The following is a 20,821-nucleotide window of genomic DNA, read 5'->3' on the forward strand; positions in this document are numbered from 1 at the left end:
TATTAATTATATAATATATACATGATTCTCTGTGACGATTAAATGTCTCACAGAAATAAATTCTTTCAATTTATTTCACTACAGCTGCTTTTTACAAATAGTGAGATTAATGTGAATAAATGTGTGAACCTTTCCCGGACGTCGCTCTAACGGTTTCTGTTGCAGATACACAAGAGGCTTCTTGGCACGCAGAAGATTCCTCAATATTTCTCGGAGCACAGTTCTGATACAAGCGGTGTATCGCGGTTACCGTGAACGTAAGCAGTTCCGTGCGATGAAGAAGGGCGTTCTGATGGCGCAGAAACTGTACAGAGGTAGGAAGCAACGAGAGACATTTAAGATATTGAAGGACGAGATGGTGAAGAGAGCGGAAATCGAGAGAGCCAGTAAGGAGCGAGCGAAAGCGAAGCAGCAACGGGAGGAACAGGAAAGGACCTCGCGAGCTGTTGCCGGTGTAAATCATTTGGAAATTCCCGCAGAACTAGCCTTTATTTACAGCAAACTCGATGGTACGTTTTTACCAAAATAAATATTAAAACAATATCATGAAACTCTCATCCAAGTCTTCAGACGTGTTTCATATTTTTCACAAATCATTCTTTGGATTATTATATATATTTTTGTAATTTCCAGATTGGCAACCCACGCACACCGAACGAAATCTCCTCAAGGTCGTCGGCCAAGTCATCCCAATGAACTACACCTACAATCTGCCGCCCGACATCGATCAGTATCAGTTCTCGAAGTTCACCAACATTTATTTCAAGAGTCACATATTCGGGATGAAGCGCGAGCCGATTAAGACGCCGTTCCTAGCGAAGGCTCGCGATCAGGATTACACGGACTCTTTGATGATCTTTAAAATGATATTGCGCTTCATGAATGAGAGTAATCTCAACGGCAAACGTGAACAAGCGTTGGGCGACTACATCGTTAACAAAGGCATCGTGAACGAGAAGCTGAGGGACGAGATACTGTGCCAGTTGGCGAATCAAACCTGGAAGAACGAGAACGACGCCAACAAAGAGAGAGGATGGCTGCTGCTGTCCAATTGCTTGTCGGCGTTCCAGCCCAGTGCCACGCTCTTCAAGTATTTTCTGAAGTAAGTGTCTTTTTGTTGCACACCGGACGCTCGATACATCATTACAATTATCTCTAATTAATATTCTTTAATCAGATACGTCTCCGATCACGCCTACGACGGTTACAAGGCTTACTGTCAACGCAAATTGCTGCAAGGCGAGAGAACGGTATACCGTATGATGAATAATAATCAGCAGACGGTGCACCAAGTGCCTAGGAATTATCCGCCGTGCGTCCTAGAATGGCGGGCTAACAGAAATCGCGTAAATATGGCGCTCAACGTTGGTTTCTACGACGGTAAATCTCGAATTCGCAAAAATAAAGCGTGCTACCATGAAAACTCCATTGTAATCGATAATTTTTCTTATAGGTGAGACAACTACATGCGCGATGGATTCTTGGACCACGTGCGAAGAGTTGGCCAATCTCGCGGTTCGAAACCACGGGGTGGAGAACACCGGCTGGACCATCACGCTCTGGAATCAACTGGACGGCCCGGACGCCATCGTGACGGAGACTAACGGTTTCGACTACGTCCTGGACTTGATCTCGGAGATGGAATTGGCGCCAGCTTTCCCCGCCGCCAAGCACATGTTCTTGGAGCAGCGCAAGAACAGTCTGCCATCCATAAAGAAACGAGAAGTAAGAAAATTTTAGCGTCGACCTTAATAGAGGATTCTTAAGGGATAATGAACTTGAGAATGCAATAGAATGGAAGTAATGGCTGTTAAATTGTTGTTTTTGTATTGTAAATAATAGAATATCTTTTTCCAGCACGTCCAAGTTATTCGGGAGTTGGAACAAGAAATGGAAATTCCTATCTTAAAAACCTTCCAGCCTCTGGAAAGAAAATCAGTGCCAAAACCAATTGATAAGCCTGTTGAGTTAGAGATTCAGGTACCTAGGCGACCGGCAGTTCCTCCACCGCAGCCACCCGTTGTAAAACCACCCGTATGTATTAGTTCAATTAATCTTGTGATTTTTTACAAGCAATTGAAGAATTTAACTATTACTTAAATACATGATTTTTTTTTCAAGATATATTAAATCAAATTATAACATCCAATTATTCTAAGATAATTACGTAAACTAAGAAATTTATTAAAAAATATGTTTTTGTTATATTTCTGTTAAGAAATATTAAAAGTCACTTATTTTATATTAGTTAAACGTTTACGTATGAGTGTTGTTTTTATATTTATTTGTTTTTTTCTCTCAATCCTATATTTAATAACTTAATAAATAATTTTTTTACCAAATAAGTCTAGAAATATGATACATATTACATACAGATACGAAAGCAATCGCACGAGGTCATTTTGGACACCACGACGGAAATGGGTTTGTCGAGGAAATCCGCTTTGAACGACCGCTATTTCGAAAAGGAGAAGCAGCGTAGCCGAAGTTTGGACAATTTACTTCAATCGGAAATCATATCTTCACCGGTAAAACTCGCCAATCTCGGGCTCTCTTCGTCCAAGTTGAATGAACGGTATCACAGTTTGGAAAGAATAGGCGAAACTCCGGCGGTCAGTAACGTTGAATACATGACGCGTACTGATATCACGCAAGAGAGGAAGTACAGCAGGGTTACAAGGACAACGGAGCCCAACATCGAGGAGGAGGATCTCACGATTGACTTTGAATACCCGGATATTCAGTCCGTTAGTCAAACTGGAAGATCGGAGGACGATAAGAGCTACATAAGGTCGCAGACCAGGTTCATCAAGTCGCAATATCCTGGTAAGTCATCGGGAAGAAATCTCATTTTTCTTATTATCTTATTTTTTTATCATGTTTTAAGGGATTTAAAAAAATTTTATAGCATATACACATTACGTCATGACGTCAACGATAATTCGCTGTTAATTACGTAAGACGTATTTTACTTAGAGAATTTCTATCGTGGAGAAAGTTGGCAATTATGCAACCCAATTTTTCCGTATCGACCGCGTATTGATTATTCCTCTCGCGTTTACAGGCAAACGCGCGCTGCCGGGAAGCCAGTCTAGTCGCGCTTACATCGAGAAGAGTGAATACGGAGTAAAATCGTCCGCCATGTCCGACACCAGCGAAGCGCCTTCCTTGGCGTCGCACGTGCGACGCGTGAGAGTGCCCAGTCAAGCTTCTGACGTGGATCAGTTTCTGGACGAGCTCTTTATGCCCGTGTTGGACGGCAATCTTGACGAACTGTCGGATGCCCGCAGTTTGGCCGCTTCGATAAAAGGTTCACATGACACTAGGCCACCCGGCGACCAAACAGTTCTCGAGAATCTACAGAGAATCGACAGTCGAGCTACCAAAATAGTCACGGTCGATGATTTCGTTGAGGAGATGATAGCGAGAAACGAAAATGTAAATATCAGCGCGAGCGAACTATCGAAAAAGATCAAAGGTGGCGGCAATATGGACATCCCTAATCAGAACGCGGCCTTCAACTTCAGTCCGATCGCGCAGAGCATGATGTCACCGCCAATGATGATGCCCATGTTTAGCCCTACACAGCAGGTCCCCTCCACGCAGAATACCAACATGAGCATGGGCGCGAGTTTCATGCCCATTCCGATCTACAGCATGCAAGGGCTTAGCTTACCACAGTACCCCAATTCACCGCCCGGACAGAGCAACGACATGGCGGCGTACCAACAGAATCTTCAGCGAGCCTTCCTGCAGAGTGCAATGGCGCAGAATATTCAAATACAGCAGCAGCTGCTAGCACAGAATCAGGCTCTGCAGCAGTTGTTGGTCCAAAGCCCGCAAAACTCGACACAGCAACCGGTAAGAAATTAATAAAGAAAGATATCAGGCAAGAAATCTGTACAAAGTCTAATATCCGAGGTTCAAGTGATTTAACAGGATGATTAATGGATTGATCTTTTATCGTGATTCAAATTAAGACTACAATTGTTGAACACAATCTATCCAGAAGAGTTTTTCATCTTCTAGATTAAGATTTTAGATATGCTTAATTCTTTAAATATACTTTTGATTTACATTATTTGAACAGATAATATTGAATTCCCGAACATTGAATCACGGTAAATCGATCAGAGGCAGACGTTGCATGTCGAGCACGGTTGCAAGAGGTTCATCGCGGCTCTCATATTTCACGGTCACTTAACTATCATTAACTCGATGATCCGTCATCGGTAACTGAAATCGGCGATATGCACGCTTAGTGAAAACTAACTCTCAACGAATCTATCGTCGTTCCGGGCGATATCCTATGGGTCTCTGAGCCGCACTGCGGTATGGGGTGTGTGTTTCCAGAGCACGGTGTTACCCGCTGGCTCCTCAAGCATGAATCTTGTTCCCCCAGCCCCCTCAATCGGTGCCCATATGGGGCCCAATGATTCTATCGGACGCTGCTCCAAGGTATCTACTGATTTTAACTAACTTACGCTGTACCTTGTGGCTTTCCTACGGCTACGGAAATATCGTGTACATATTATCATCTAGCAGAAATCGAGGAAGATATTCGGGATTATGGCCAACCTGATCAAACAATGTCTCATTCGTCAAATCGCCGCGGCTTTCTTCCGAATAAATTTTTTTATCTTAAATCAATCCTGCAAATCACCTTGCTGTAAATAATTTTCCAAATTAATCGAGGACTCTCTAATCTAATCTTTCTTGGATTAGGTCTCATTTAGAGAACCCGACGACGGCGAATTATGGTCAACCGAGAAACGGGGAACCCCCTTGCTGACTTCCACTCCAACGAATCGGCAGGAAACGATGACGGTAAAGGCTCAAATTCATCGGTCGCAGAGTCCGCCCAGAAAGAATGCTGAGGCCGCCAGGAAGACGAGCGTCGATTACGCGCGGAAGATCAGCGTGGATCGAAAAGTGGTAGATAGGAAGCCGTCATCGGCACAGACGGACGTGAAGAGAGCCAATTTAAACAAAAGTAACATACAGAGCAACTTTACTAACGTACTCAGCGAGCTGAAGAACCGGAAGAGCAGCGTTGACAGCAATCCTTCAAGTTTGAGCAATAACAAGGGTGTTCCACCGCCCCCGCCGATGCCTCCACCTTTGGAATCTCACGATCCTTCCGAATCTAGACCGTTCCTCGATCCGTACGGCAGGGCGAAGACAGTGCGTATCGGGAAATGGAGGTGAGTTCAAGATCCAACAAATTGACAATAAATCGCTAATCCAGGCGACTAATTCTTTTTATCTCGATAGGTGGCCACCGCCTAGCGATTCGAACGAGAATCAAGGACAGGATAGCTTCATAGAATTCAAGATGCGTCAGCAACAACAGCAACGCAAGATAACGCCGCAGTATCAGGAGTACGACCAAGGCAATGGTGAAGCTGCGACGGAAGGCGGTGTCGAATGGGAAGAATTCGAGATTGAGAACATCGTTAGTAACGAAGATCGGTCCGCGCATCCATCGGCGACCGCGGCAAAACACGAGAACGGGTACAAAGAAGAAGGGGAGAAGAAGAAGAAGAAATCGAAGTAATTAACATCGCGCTTCTTTCTCGGCGTTTATATCGAGCTGAAAAGAGCGATGATGCAAACTGTCGGATTCTTTCGCAGGTCGGCTTTGGAAGTGGGCGCGCAGAGGCCGTCGCCGGGAAGTATAGGGAAGTTGAAACTCAGCTCGGAGATGAGGCAGAGATTGGAGAAAGTAACGGCGAATCATAGCGTGAGATCCACGAAGACGGCTGAGAAACCCGCTCTCCCGCGAGAGGACGGAAAGGTTAAACGGTTGGAAGATAATAGGAAGCTCTTGTTGGAACAACAACTGGGTAATTAGATCGTTTGTCGTGCATTATGAAGCCACAACTGCCATAACTAGGTATAGACATATATCTAATCGAAAAATTCGAATTTCAAGGTGGTAGGTGGGATGATTATGCTTCCACTGTCGATGACACTCAGAGCGTTACTTCTAAGGGCACTACCGATATGATGACGCAAGCTCAGGTGGTAAGAACGCAGATCGAGAGAATGGAACGGCCTGTTCCGCCCCCGCCGCCTGTCACGCCGCCGCAGCCCCCGAGTCCAAGAGGCGGCAGTGTGTACAGTAACAGGTAACAGCATCAAATTAAACATTATTGGGAATTATTTTAAATTAAAAATAGCAAACACTTTAATCCTTGAAAAAAATAAAAAATTCAAGAGATATATGAGAAGATTTTGTTTTATCACATATGACAAATGCATTTCGCGTTAAACAACAAAATCGGCAAATTATTTGTTCCAGCCAATCCGGTGTGCCTCAGCCGCGATCTCCGCCAGCGCCGATCGAGCCGAAAACACGCGACTCCTTCCGCACGTCTCCGGACTCCGAGACCTACGATCACTTCCCGAAGAATCAGATGTTTAGTCAAAGCCGCGACATCTTCGCGTCGCAGCAGCATTTGCGCGACGGTCACGACTACCGAAACGACTTCGACAAGGCTCGCGCTCAGGACAAGTCCAAGGACTTCTACGGCAAGGACAGCACCGATCTCGCGAGTTCGGTGCGCGATCGCAGCTCCAACTTCGACTCGCGCCGCGACCTCAACTCCGAGCTTTTTGACTCCAAGTACGCGTTCGACGGATCGACCGGGAAGCGCGATCCCTTCGGCATGACCCGGGACGTGTCTCCTAAATCCCGCGACAGCTTCGGAATGCCATCGCCGCGCGACTTCGGCGTGATCCCGAATACGAGGGAGTCCTTCACCGTCGCGCGGCAGAGTTTCAACAATCGGGACGTGGACAGACGGTCGAGCGTGGCTTCAACCCACCGCACCGACAAGATGGAGAGGATCGAGATCGAGGAGTGGCCGGAGTTTCTCAAGCCGGTATTACCACCGGCGGACAAGCCGGAAATCGAGAAGGTCCAGGAAGTGGTGAATACCAAGCTCTATCCGCAAACCTCCAACGCGCATTTCACGTATAACAGAGTCACGTGGACCTTGAGAGTCAAGAAAGAGGTTTTCGCGCCTAACGAGACGCTGAATAGCCCCCTGGCATTGCACCTAGTGTTCTGCCAGGTCGCGTACGATGTCCTTGCGACCTCCAGCATAAGAATCACCAAGGAGGACCGGCAGAACATGCTAAAAATGCTGGACAACTATGGCGTCACCCTGGACAATCTCCAGAGCACGCAACATAAGATCACGATCAAGAAAAATATCGTGGATATGGCGAAACAGTGGCCGTTGTACTTCGCCCGAATATTTCCCGTATCGGTAAGTTCATGCTTGTGCTTAATAATTCAAAAGCATTCTTTCTCTGTTGGTCGATAAACGCTGACCGAAAAACAATCTAAAAATTATTTCATCATTCTTAGTAATCTTAATTTGAATCCTGCCGCAGATCGGTCCTCAACACCCGGAGACACAACACGTGGCGGTGTCGCATCACGGACTTCGTTTGATCAAGCGCACGCTAAATGGCGACCTGATCATCCTGGAGACCCTGCCGCTGGAGGACATTGTCTCCGTGAATTCGTCCAGGTCGGGAGTGTGCGTACTGCAGATCGCGTCGGGTGTCCGACTGCCGCTGCACACGAATCGCGCCCCACAGCTGTCGGAGATGATCGGCAGATACATCAGGCTGGTGAGTGGTCCTCTGTATCTCCTCCGCGGACGGTCAGAGCCATCGCGCGCTCGTCCACGACCAATTAGCGATGGTCGACCGCGTAAACGATGATAACGGCACACACGAGATGTGCCACGCAAGCCTGGTAGTAACGAGGCAATCCGCGGGCAACGCCTAGTGTAAATTGCGTTTCCAGTGAGCGGTCATATGTGCTGGCCAATGCCTCCTCCGCCGTCTCTCTTCATTCTTCCCCGCTTTATCTCTCCCCCTTTTCGCCATCGGAGAACGTCGGCACCAGCGATCCATCACGCCGACGGACGCCGCGCTCGATACTACCTCTATTCTTTTACGCTTCTTCATTTTTCGACCCAAACTGCGCGATGTCGACATTCCGCGAGAATGCCGTCGGGGATTCCCTGCGAACCGGTATTCTTTCCGTCGTAATCATTGCCCAAAAAAAAAAGAGAAGATTTCAATCTTTCGGATGTTTTGATCTTTGCATTCCGATGCTGTCAAAGATGACGCAGGCAACCGCTCTTAAAGGTAAAGGTTCCATCTCTGTCTTAAACGCCGCTCGAGATCGAGTCTATCCTTATAGTGAATCATTAAGTCCGCAGAACGCAGAATGCTTTTTTGCGCTCGGATGAGAGAGCGCGAGAGAAATAGGAGAGATAGAGACTCTCGTCTTTACGTCTTGTGCAAACGGAGAGATCGGATTTCTTATAACACGCGCTACGCCTGTTCATCAGATACACCTGCATGCATCGTCGCCGCACGCGATTCAAGAAGCCGATTCGTTCAGCGTGACGGACGTTCTCCCGAATACCGATGACTGAATGCAGAGAGGAGCTCTTGCTGCAGATTCTTGTTGAAATTTTTCGATATATACGCATATATTCCGATACATTTTAATGTGCATTCAAGATTTCGCTCTTAAATCACACGGGCGAGATCGTTATTCTTTCGGGGAAAGAGAAAGCTGGAGAGCACAAGGCAAATAACCGTCGAATCGGATTTTCAATTAATCTCTGACATTCGTTGATGATTTGTTACAATGTCACACGTGTCGTATAATTACGTTTCTGGTATTAAAAACCAGGAATGCGAATACCATCCATAAATGACAGCCTAGAAGGCACGTTATTCGTGTCGCAATTCCCTCAACTCTTTCAATGTTATCTTACTTTCACGTCGTTGACAATCAAGTAATTTTCCCCCAATTATACCTCGATTGAAGTTTTCCGTCAGTCGGGATAATTGTCGAATAAACGAAACCTTTACTGAGGCATGCATGCAATTTAAAATTCCATTACGGATTATATAACGGTAAAAAGAAGAGCTGCGCGCGTAATCGCGAGTGCGCTGTGCGTGCAGCAACGTTTCGCGCAACGTTGGAGGACGGACGAGTCTGATGTGTTTCCTCGCGGCGTCTAAAGATGTGGAATGATGTCAAAGGATCGGAACGGAGGAATGCCGCGAGCCGTGCGTAAAAATTCGCGATTCGGTATTCATGAAAACGTATATCGCGTGTGGCGTGGAGACCAGCCGCGGCAGTCGTAGAAAGCCGGTTTAATTAGTCGCATAGCGACTCCCATTGTCCAATGCGTTTCTTGAGGAGAGTTTTTTGCATTACAAAGGAATGATAATTTCATTGTATCTTTGACATTTCTCTTTTATTATTACTAATTTTAATTGGAAATAGTATAAGTTTCGCGTGAAATCAAGAGTACTCGAACATTAAAATCTTATATATCGGAATTAAGTGTGCGACAAAAATAGTGTATTTTTATCTCGCAAAGTAGTTAAACCGCCTGATAATTTCTTAATCGTCGAATAACGCAGCTACTCCAATTTTCTGCATCTTTCTTCACGAGACGAGAGTTTCGATAGAAAAAAAAGAAGGAGAGCGCGAATACTTGGGTTTCTTTCAGGCGATTCTCAGTTCAAGCAACTCGTATTTACCGGAGGCGGCAGCTTGCTCTCCTCACGCCAACACGGACACCGGAAGTTGTTTGAATTGCTAATGCGAAACGGTGCTCATTATTTCTTTCTGCCACGTTAGCCCAAATCTCCTTCGCGCCCTTCATTCCCCTGTAATTTCGATTCTTGAGCAAAGGCACAGAAATGTTGAAGCATTCAAAATTGAATTTTTATTTGCATGTTCTCCTTTTTGAAGCCCATTAAGAAAGTCGCTACTGCAGTTATGAAAACCGCGTTTCGTAACACATTTTTCAACGGTGTTATGCACGCTGCTCTGCGGGATAAACGTTTCTATTCCGCATCAAACATATAATTGACATGTAGTTGTATAATTGAGACTTGTCGCATAAAGTGAGTTGGCTTATTATACATTATCCTCGGACGACTTATTTTCTGAGTTAGGATAATTTTTCGAGATAAAGTAATTTATTATATATGTTTATATTATATCAATAATTCTGGGGAGATGTTTTTAGTTAAATATTTGTTCTGTTATTTAAATTTTAAAACTTTTGTGACTTTTCTTAATCAGAAAAATACTAAAATCCTTATATGTGAAAGAAATTTGCGGAAGATAAAAATACTCATGCATAGTGGAGATGCTTGGCGGATAAAGGTTCGATATAATCGCGCTGTCTTTGCCGAGCCGACCGTCCAATCAAATATCCCGGAGCCAACAAACACCTTTCATTAAAGTAATAGGCATCGTGTTGCGCAAAGTGGAGGACAACAATTTCAATTTCACTGCCTCGCGCGCATTCCGCGTGTCCCCCACGTGACATCTCGTGGCGGCTAGAATTGCGGAACGAAAGAGCAAGTAAATAGAAAACGTAAAAGCAGGAAAAGTGTTTTCCCCCCGCGTTCGCTATCGCTCGACCGGTCCGCGGTCTCTCTAATTCCGGACGAGGGGGGAAAAAAAAAGAAGAAACGAATCTCGCGACGCAATCCGGATCGCGGAAAATATTTCGTTTCTTCCGCGTGCGAAAAAAATGTCGCTCTGAAAGAAACGGAAAGAACGCGGAGTGAGAAAGTGCCATTTCTCCGGGGACTGATATCGGTTCGAGTTTCTCGACACTCGACACTCGACACTCGATCGAACGCCAGTCTTCGAAAACTTGGAACTTTCTTCAACGATTTCTTGAAATAAAAAAAAACGCAAGCATTTTCGAACGGAAAGTGTTTCGAAAGGAAAGTATTATCTGGACGAGATTTAAAAAAAGCTATAGATTTTATGATACAAATTTATGAACTGCAGCAAAATTTAGACAAAATAAATCTATTTATGAGTCATTTATAGTTATATAAAACAATTGCAATTGAAATACTTGAAGGATTGAAAAGACCGAGTACACGCAAAGTTACTTAAGGACTATGGATGACTGGATTTTAAGGGCCCCGCGGATAATCGGTCGTTTCCGTTAGCGGCGCAGGTGCATCGACCGTGTGCACAGCCGTGTGAACTTCGAAAGCGGTTTCCGCGGGACATCGAAAATACTCCCCGGGTTTTGCTTTTTAATAGACGAGGACACGGGAAAAACTGAAGCCGTAGGCGTGGGATTGAAGATTTTGCGGACGGGATCCCCGCATTGAGCCGCAAATCACAATAATCCGGTGTAACGAGCTATCGCTTCCGACTCCTTTCCTCCCTCTTCCGGTTCCGATTTCTATTTCATTGCCGTGCTCGCGGCGCGCATTGTCGCCGCGTGGAATCGTGCAGCTATAGAGACCGTACAAAAGATTTCCTCTCATCCGTGGAGCGATCTTTTACCAACGAATTTATTCTTCGGGAGAAATATCTCGAGCGACACGCCAGTGGTTTTTAAATTATCGATATAATAAGGAACTTCTCATGAGAATATTAAACTCTAGAGACACTGAAATTTAAATTTAATATTAAGAAGACTCCCCCCCCCTCCCCCCGCCGAGAAAGGTGGATAATAACAGGTGCGAAACTGGGACGATCCGTGTATCTGCAAGTGTTTTCACTTTATCAGTATTCTTCATTAATTTCGCCGATGGCAAGCAAAAAGGCCGCCGCATTTAAGATAAACACTTTCTTTCTTGCCACTCGACATTTACCCGCGACCTCGGGAGGTCCTGTCGTTTAAACGAGGGGGGGGGGCAGGCCCCGGCGATGGCAAACGCTCCCCTCGAAACGCGTATCATCTCGCTCGACAATCGGGAACATAAGTACTCGTTCCGATCGGACAAGATCGAAGCGGTATAAAGAGCGCCTCTCCGGTAAGAACGGCGCAGCATGATTTTCCATGCCTAGCGTATGCGCCACACATACCGCGGCGGGGAACGTGGTGGGGCCCCGACCCAGATATCCGTCTTCCGAAGGGGCATCGGCTAACAGAATACAGCCGGCAGGGAACGGCGGTACCTTGGAATCGGAAGCCTCGCGGCCGCGGCTCTTCAGTTCATCGACTGCCGCCGTGCCGTGCACAGGTGTAGCAGCGTGCCCGCGAGTCTCGCACGCGTGTCCCATAACGGCGAAAGCCGCGCGAGGTCCGAAACGATCGGCGCGAAAAGTCCCGCCGATTCAAATCTGTTCTCGCGCAAAGAAACGAATCCGATTTTGCTACGCGAAGCGAGACGGCAGGAAATAACAGTGGCTTTCTCTCTCTCTCGGGCTTCCGGAGCTAATTTTCCGGAGAGGAACATCCGCTAACTCGAAGATATTAAGGGAAACGTGCGCCTTCCTGTTCACAGCGCGCTACGCGTGCTTGAAAAGTTAACGAATACCTCTGAAACGAAGCTACGTCTTTCTTCGACGTTCGTCCTTTAACCAGCGAAGCTGATAATTATAAGGAAACGGGAGCGCAATTTTTTTGAACGAGAGAAGATATCGAAAGGAACATACCTGCATGACTTTACAAGATGGACAAACATTGAGAACTTGACTACATTAGCTCTTATATAGTGGAAAACGACTCGATGATTATGCCGTTCGTCGAGAGACTTTCGACTCTCGGCGTCGCGCAGCTGTAATTCGCGGATCCCGACAAGGTTAACACAACAGTAATGACTGCCGATCGTTAACGCGCAGCTCTCCGCATCGAATGTATAGTTAATCAGCGACGATTATTCCGCCGCGGATGAGACTGTGCCTTTCACGCTCCGTGTAAAAGCAGCGGCGTAAAAAGAAGCGGCGGTGAGTAATGATTATAAACGGAACGGCGACGGCGATCGCACGATCGCTAACGATCTCGCGCGAGTAAGGTTCGGAAGGGCCCGGCTCACTTGCGTAAGTGAGATCATGATCGACCTCGTCCGTTGTTTCTTCCTCCCCAGTTGAGATCCAACGGCCGTCGCGCGACGATGAGAGTCCGTTACCTCGTTACGAGTGTGATCTGGAACTCGATACGAATATCGACATTTCGGATATAATAAGTGAAAAGTGAAATTCGCGAACAAACCGCCAATTAAAGACGAAAATCCGAGGCACGCGACCACACACGATCGACGCGACGATTCCAAGAAAGCATGAAAGCTTTCTCGTCTCTGGCAGGGGAGAGTCTCGCTGGCGCGAAGTAATTATAATTAAAAGTGCGCATTGTTTCGACGAGGGTCCCACGAGAGTCTTCTTCTTCCGGGCGTTTTCTCACGATGTTCCGCGGACGGTCCTTCATCCGTGATCTACATCCTTCGGAAGATCCGAGTGAAATTACGATTGTTTGGCGTTAGAAAAGGTTGGGGTACAGAATTCGCTAGTCGAACGGCATCGAACTGGCACACGTACGAGTCGTGGCGATAGCTGCAGGCGTTTTCTAAGCGTCGACATTCATGCCTTCCGTTAAGGGCTTCTCTTCTAGCTCTATCATGGAGAGAGAAGTGTCCGATACCGAAGGAGTGTTCTCCAGGAGACTCGTCAGCAACTGGGCCGAGTTGCCGACGACGCTGAGACGTCGACAGAAACACCGTCCGGACATTCTGAATCAGTTCACCGACTATTCCGAGTCCTCGGAGAACGAGTTTCACAAGTTCGAGCCGAAATCCTTCAGCAACGTGCAGCGAATCGTGCGTCGTTCGGAATTCCTGCGCAAATTCGAGTTCGGCGATCTCGCGCGGCAGGGCGTCTTGGATCCTCGAAAGGATCCGAGAGAACGCAGACCGACCCCCGAGAGTCCCTTCAGCCGTCTGGACGAAGGTTACTGGAAACACGAGGTCCAAGACTCGAAATTAGCTTATCGGAAGAAAGGTAACTTCATAAGCAGGCACGAAATGAGGAACCTCTCCGACGAGGAGCGCAAGACGAACTCTCCCGATAGTCTTTTGATGAAATCTTCCGAGTCCGAATTGAGCAGCGACGAATACGGGCACACCGATGATTCCGGAGCGTTTCTGGAGAAAGCGTCTCATTCGGACCGACAACCCAAGACGAAGAGAAGCAGCTTCATCAAGTTCTTCGCGAAAGACGGCGGCAGGGAGAAGAAGAAGCTGGATTCCGAACATCTGGACGTGAACAAAAACATCAGGAAGGAGGCCTTCGGCCAGCAGAAGTTCGAGTACGAAAATATTCCCAGGATAGACGTGTCCAAGCTGGATCAGAAGACCTTCCTGCATCATCCGATCGTGCGAGCGAACGATCGTCAGCCGACTATCGAGCAGCTCAGGCTCGAAGAGGGCTGCGAGCTGAGAAATTCCAAGAATACCGCGGCCTTGAAGAACGCTCGGGAGAAGAAGCCGGTTCAGCAGAAGCCGAAGGATGAGGAGCCAAGGACGAACGATAATTTGATTCAGGAGTTTTACGAAGGCGAACAGATCATCGTGCGCACTAACGGTGAACGTAGCAAGGTAGCGAAGATGGAGACCATCACGGAGGAAAACGCGGACGGGAGCAAGCTGAGCGTCCGGGAGATATTGAAGAGATTCGAGGAGCTTAGAACGCAGGCCGACAACGCGACGACGACGTGCAACGACAGCAGCGAGATGCAGAACGAAGACAAGACGAGCGACAAGACGCTCAACACCATACAGGAGACCTTGAAGAAATTAGACGAGAAAGTCAAGAGCTATCAGGTCGCGTATATTTCATTCGTCACGTTTATTATTATCCTCAGGAATCTAAGGCGTTCAAGGCACCGAGAGAGACTACCGTACACGGGATAAATTAAATCAAATGGACTGTTAAATGAAATCAAATGGAGCGCGAATGTTTCGTATTATGGTTAATAGGCCCAGGTGTGTGCAGCGAGGTACAAGTAAAAAATCTTGCATTAATCAGGTGATGTAACGGTACTTGACTTTTATCTTGACTTATACTTGACTTATCGAGAGGCAACTTGCATAAATTCCTAATAAACATGTCAAGGATGTCTCCAACTTTTTTATGGTTATAAAGAGAGAAATTAATCATTTTAATTACTGAATAAGAAGCGAAAGAGTGTAAATACTTTTCAAAAGAGACGATTCAAGGCTGCTTCCTCCGTCAACGTATAAGGTGACGATCGAGAAGTTGTTGGAGCTAGATAGTTATTTTGTAACGATCGAGTTGACAGAGTTAAATCAATTAAATATTATACTACAGTAAAAACCTATCATTGTTATTAGCATGTCGTGCAAAAAGAACATACATATGTGGAAATAAATATTATAAAATAAAAAGAGAGAAATTCGGCTGATTGCATAACTCAGTAATATATATTTTCAAAATGACGATTAGCTGAATTTAATGACACGTTTGAAAACTATTGAATATATTCTATATATTTCTTATATATTTTGTAACATTAATAAATGTAACTGTGTCTTCGAAGAATTCAAGAATTCAAAAATCGTGTCCTAATCTTTTGATCATCATATATCACTGCGCAGTTAAATTTTGTGAAACATTTGTTTTTACAAGTTCATAAATATACATTCTTCTCGCACGAATTTATGTGCTAATAAAAATGACAAGTTTCTTCTGCGCGGTAATGTTTAATTCATTTTATCCTGTCCACTCATCATTCGAAAATAACAGCTATTCAGTTTCAACAACTTCCCGATTGTCATATCCAGTATAGTCCGTTTTCGCAACGTTTGTCACTCTTTGTACCTCTTCGCCTACCTGAAACCCCGCCGCTTGCGCCGTACTTCGCACCTCTTTACATCACAGTTATGCCACGATAATAACAGCAGCCGCCGCCGCCGCCGCCGCCGCCGCCGCGGAAATCGTTAGACCGTTGCGCTTATTATCTGTCGCAATATGGCTTACTTGGACGCGCGTAGCAACCGCATCAACGTCTTACGTCGCGTCTCGGTGCATTAAACGATTATGTAGGTCAGGGTCGACGTCTGCTTATATCCCGCTCGCGCATTCCGCTCTCGTCGATTCCGAAGTATCGATATACCCGGTGTCATTTACGCGCCGAGACACCGTACCTGTTCAGAGCGAAATCGCGACTCAACATTCCGTCCGTTTGATGGATTCTCTCAACTTCGTTCTCGCTTAGAGGAAAAGCGGAATTAAATTGAACGATCATCGAATAGGTTGCCCGCTTGTTTTCGCATAAGTCAATGAAAAAATGCGCACATTTCAAGTCTCGCTGAGAGCTTTTATCAACCTGTCGCTGTTGACCGTCCGGTTTTGCCCCTGGTTCCACCGGATTTCTCTCGCAAAAGCCGTCTAGTATCGATTTTTTACCACATTTCCCTCTATATGAATTGATATGACAGGCTCTACCTGTTAGCTATCACGTTGGTGAACCATTTCCACTTGATATCTGTCCGCGAGCATGATCGATCTTTTCTATTTGCAAGAAAGACAGAAAGAGAGAGGAGGGAGAAACCTCATGTAACACACGCGAGGCGTCGGGTTTCTACCAGATATATCGAAGAAGCCGTCGCCGTCGTCAACTTACACTCTTGAGGATATTAAGAAATGCAGGATGCAATCACCTACTTTCCGTCGCGTATCTTCCTTAATCATAATCAACGAAAGCGGAAAGGAGCTAAAAAAGAGTGACCCGGCACCCCTTTCGCCGAAGCGTCCGGCATCCGCTCGAACGGCCGCGTCGCGGCAAAAACGCTCGAGAAATCGCGCGCATTGTCTCGGAAGTCGCTGTTAATTTACGCCTTGCATTTACGCCTTCCCCCCCCCCCTCCGTCCTTTTTTTTGGTCTCTTTGCGCGGCGAGGCCTGAAAAGAAGGAATCGCCTACACTCGATGATCGTGTCACGTCGCATTCCTGTATACCAGATTGCGGTACACGACCGGCGCGCGGGGAGAAACCCGTTTACTTTGCGTGCTAAGATCGATCGTGTTTCGTATCGCGCGCGGATAACATCGAGGAAAAGAAGGAAACGCGAGCGGCGCGGAAACAGAGAAATAGAGAAGCGCGAAAAATGTATTCGCCTTGCCAGCTCGTAAACGAGATCGCTTCTCGCGATTACCCGATGTATGCGCCTCGAGCGATGCAAAGGGTCTGGTTCGCATCCCTGTATACTTTTAGAAAACGATTCGTCGCGCGCGCTAACGTCGAGTATTTATGAGGGGAATGATAAACGATAGATATGAAAAACTAAGTGCAGGCGTATACGCAATATACGTAATTAAGTCCAAAAGTTTCCGGCCTAAGAATATGAAAAAAAGTGATAAAATAGAACAATTATTTTTATTTTTTTATATAATTATCCTTTATTTCAATACATTTAAATAATGAATTTATTTTTCTACAACACTAAAAAATATTCTGAATTTTTGTCCTTAAAATGGTTTAACACCGCGGAAATCACTTCTTCATCACTGGTAATTTTTTTCCGCGCAAATCAAACTTGAATTTTGAAAATACAAAATAATTACTAGGAGCTAAATCAGGGGCTAATGTTAAACTAAGGATAAAAATTCAGAATATTTTTTTGGTAATATAGAAAAAGTCATTGTTTTAAAAAAATTATTGAAATAAAGGATAATTACATTAAAAAATAAGAATCGTTGTTTTTGTTTTACCACCTTTTTTATATCTTCAAGCCGGAAACTGTTGGATATTACTATATACCTAATACGGAGTAATAATATAAAAGATTACGTCGTTGTGTGAGTCAATCAGATGTCGTTTTTTTAAATAATAAATAAGGTTTCCAATTGCTATAACAATCGATATACGAATTGCTCGTTTGATCTGCAGATCGATCAGAAACCACATCAGAGGATCAATCATCACGAGAATCACGTGTCCCAAATCACGAAGACGATACAGTCGCAGGCGAATCACGCGAATCACATTCAGTCCCACAACCATTCCAATCACGTAATCACCGAACACGAGAATCACGTACCGATCGGTCGCGTGCCCAACCACGTGTCGGCCGTCAACCAGGCGAACCATCAGAAAAACCTGCAAAACCAGCAGCTGAGCCCGAGCCAAGAGTGGCGGCAGCCGGAGGATAATCTCCGACTCCAGGAGGACGGCATCTACGAGACCGGGCCGGTGGTCAACGACGGCAAGCATTCCCTTTTGCAGTACGCCATACTGAACTTCCGTCAGAGCACAGAAAAGTGAGTCGATATTTCTGACATAATTTACGCAGCGCGTTTGTAAATTAACCCTAGACAGACTCACTTATTTTTCTCATACGTGAATGACTCACTGGGGTAATACGTTACCCCAAACTTGTACCGCGTGTATAATATTTCCAGAATGTTCTTAGAAAACTTTATAATAGATAATTTTGTTTGTTGTTTAATAGGGAAGACGATAGTAGTCATCAATTTGCGGTAGTAAAAAAAAACAGTAAAAAATTTCGAAAAACAAAATAAAGAACCAAAAATTTGCCTGAAATGATGCAAATTTGAATTTTGCGTGGGGTAACGTATTACCCCAGTGAGTCTGTCTAGGGTTAAAAGTGATCCCAGATTGAGAATGCTCTCGGAAAATCGATTTTATTTGAAAAGTGTTAAATATATCGTTAATGTCACAATTCGAACCGCTGAACAACTCTAATATCCATTTCTACTAATTATAGATTAAATTTAATCTCGGCTTAACTTACTTTTTTTCTAGTTCTAAGAATTAGAAAAAGGTGAAAAGTAAGATTAAAGTTAATCTATATACCAACTACGTTGGTAGAAATGGACATTAAAGTCATATTTATTACTCATTTTGTTAATTAAGAGAAAAAATGATAAAGATTTATCTGCTATCGGAGAAATCGCGACGGGGCGAGGCGTCTAATTAATTAAAATGTGATCGTTCCTTTCTCAATTTTGGTGATATATTAAGTGCACACGCAAGCTCGTCGATCGTATGGAAATTAATGCGAAACAACTATTAACGGTGTTACGCAAGCGAGTCGTGTTGAGAAAGCATAACGCGGCCCGTCGTGCGATATCATTTCGACCGTGCACCGCGGTGTCTCCTTTTTTTCCGTATCGTTCCTGGTTCCGTATTTAGCACCGACCAGTCGGTGCTTATCGCGCGCGGCACAAGCGAGCGAGCGAGCGGGCGAGCGGATTTAACGAACGCGTCCTGCGCAGATTCGAGATGTTGAAGACCGCGGACGGATCGATCAGCGGATCCCTCAAGGTGATCGAGTCGTTGAAGAGCAAGAAGAAGAACAAGAAGGGCAAGGGCCAGCAGGACGGCACCGAGTGGACCTGGAAGGAACAGGTGGACCTCGTCAAGTATTCCACCGTCCCCATCGAGCAGAGCTTGCTCAGGCTCGACGCGGATCTGAGCGTCCTAGCCGTGGAGTGCTTCCTGTGCCTGATGAGGTACATGGGGGATCAACCGTTGCCGCCTGAGACCAGCGAAGTCAAGTGCGTCTACACCATCCTCATGGTAAGATTAAACTTCGAACAGAATTAAAATTATTCCTAGTTTATTTTTGGATGTTAACTGAAGAAGATCTGGGCAAAGGTTGAAATTCGAGACTTAGAAGTACATAAGGAATTCAAATAGAAGAAGATGGAGGCACATAAAGAAAAAAAAAGGGATTAAAATAGGATTATTTTCGATTTCGCCTCCTTCTAGGAACGTGAATGCGAAACGAAAACTATTCCGTATTTTTCTGAGTGTTGAGTCACTTTCGTATAATGCCGTTTCTTCGTGGATTTACCTTTGAAATCCCTGGTAAGAAACGGAAATTGTCGATTACCTATTATTATCCGTCATTACCTTTGTCTTCTCGCGCTAATTTCAGCGACCGCTATATTCTTTCCATCGCGTTGAAGGACGCGATTTTTCTAACAAACCTACATCTTCGCGCACTGTCTACAGCACTGTCACAAATACGAATCGCTGCGCGACGAGGTTTATTGCCAACTGATGAAGCAGACCACCAATAACAAGAGCCCGAATCCGGAGAGCTGCCAGCGCGGCTGGCGGATCTTCAGCATCATCGCCGCCTATTTCACGTGCAGCGACGGCCTCAGGCCCTACCTGACGAAATACCTCGAGACGGCGGCGTACGACAAGCGTCGCGCCTATCACGGCACCGCGATGGTGTGCCTGCAGAACCTGCGTAAGACCGTGAAGTACGGCGGGCGCAAGAACGTGCCTAGCGTGGAGGAGATCATGGCGATCAGCGCGGGCAGGAACGCGAAGAGGCAGATCTACCGGCTGCCCGGCGGCACCGAGCGGGTCATTAACACGAAATGCACGACTGTCGTGCAGGACGTTATTGAGGAGATGTGCAGCGTCATCTCCGTGAGAAATCCGCACGAAATGGACGAGTTCTCGCTGTACTGCATCGTCGACGGCGACGCGTTCACCATGCCGTTGGCCAGGGACGAGTACGTCCTTGACGTGACTACGGAGCTCCAGAAAAACCATCAAGTGTTCTACTTAATATTTTGCAGGTACGGTGAATTTCCGCTGTTACAAAACTCGGAGTATTCTCTTTCCTAGCTCATAGTAATTGTATAATTTCTATTTATTTAATGTGCACATAAATTTCTTCCACAGACAAATTTTTTGGTCATACCTATAGAAATATTTTGCAAATTGACGGGATTATTATTATTAAAAAATAATAATAATAAAGCTAAAGTCTAACGTGATTCAAGACGCGATATGTCTGAAGTATAAAGTACAGAGAATAATTGTTTTGGGTTTATAGTGATGAAAATTATTCTGTTTATTATATCACCCTGGTATCAAAATAAATATAAATAATGCGGAAAAGGTGAGAAAATTTACGGGAAAATATTTATTTTAATATAAATACGACAAACTAAATAGTCTTTATTGGTACAAAACCGTTTTCAAAAAATGTAAAATTCTAAC

General features: G+C 45.3%; 1 protein-coding gene across 1 annotated transcript in view; it reads left to right on the forward strand.

The window, feature by feature from the left end:
- The window catches only part of LOC139822218 (unconventional myosin-XV-like), a 40,498-nt gene that overhangs the window by 17,885 nt on the left and 1,792 nt on the right, over nucleotides 1-20,821 (forward strand). Inside the window, exons 14-29 of the mRNA XM_071793830.1 lie at nucleotides 166-509; nucleotides 634-1,102; nucleotides 1,178-1,380; nucleotides 1,454-1,725; nucleotides 1,858-2,034; nucleotides 2,376-2,826; nucleotides 3,065-3,861; nucleotides 4,726-5,204; nucleotides 5,275-5,553; nucleotides 5,635-5,846; nucleotides 5,936-6,131; nucleotides 6,305-7,277; nucleotides 7,405-7,647; nucleotides 17,723-18,093; nucleotides 19,072-19,375; nucleotides 19,814-20,394. Coding sequence (XP_071649931.1) covers nucleotides 166-509; nucleotides 634-1,102; nucleotides 1,178-1,380; nucleotides 1,454-1,725; nucleotides 1,858-2,034; nucleotides 2,376-2,826; nucleotides 3,065-3,861; nucleotides 4,726-5,204; nucleotides 5,275-5,553; nucleotides 5,635-5,846; nucleotides 5,936-6,131; nucleotides 6,305-7,277; nucleotides 7,405-7,647; nucleotides 17,723-18,093; nucleotides 19,072-19,375; nucleotides 19,814-20,394 — 6,351 coding nt within the window. The remainder of the gene's footprint in view (nucleotides 1-165; nucleotides 510-633; nucleotides 1,103-1,177; nucleotides 1,381-1,453; nucleotides 1,726-1,857; nucleotides 2,035-2,375; nucleotides 2,827-3,064; nucleotides 3,862-4,725; nucleotides 5,205-5,274; nucleotides 5,554-5,634; nucleotides 5,847-5,935; nucleotides 6,132-6,304; nucleotides 7,278-7,404; nucleotides 7,648-17,722; nucleotides 18,094-19,071; nucleotides 19,376-19,813; nucleotides 20,395-20,821) is intronic.

This window comes from Temnothorax longispinosus, chromosome 11 (assembly GCF_030848805.1).
Source record: "Temnothorax longispinosus isolate EJ_2023e chromosome 11, Tlon_JGU_v1, whole genome shotgun sequence".
Taxonomy (NCBI): domain Eukaryota; kingdom Metazoa; phylum Arthropoda; class Insecta; order Hymenoptera; family Formicidae; genus Temnothorax; species Temnothorax longispinosus.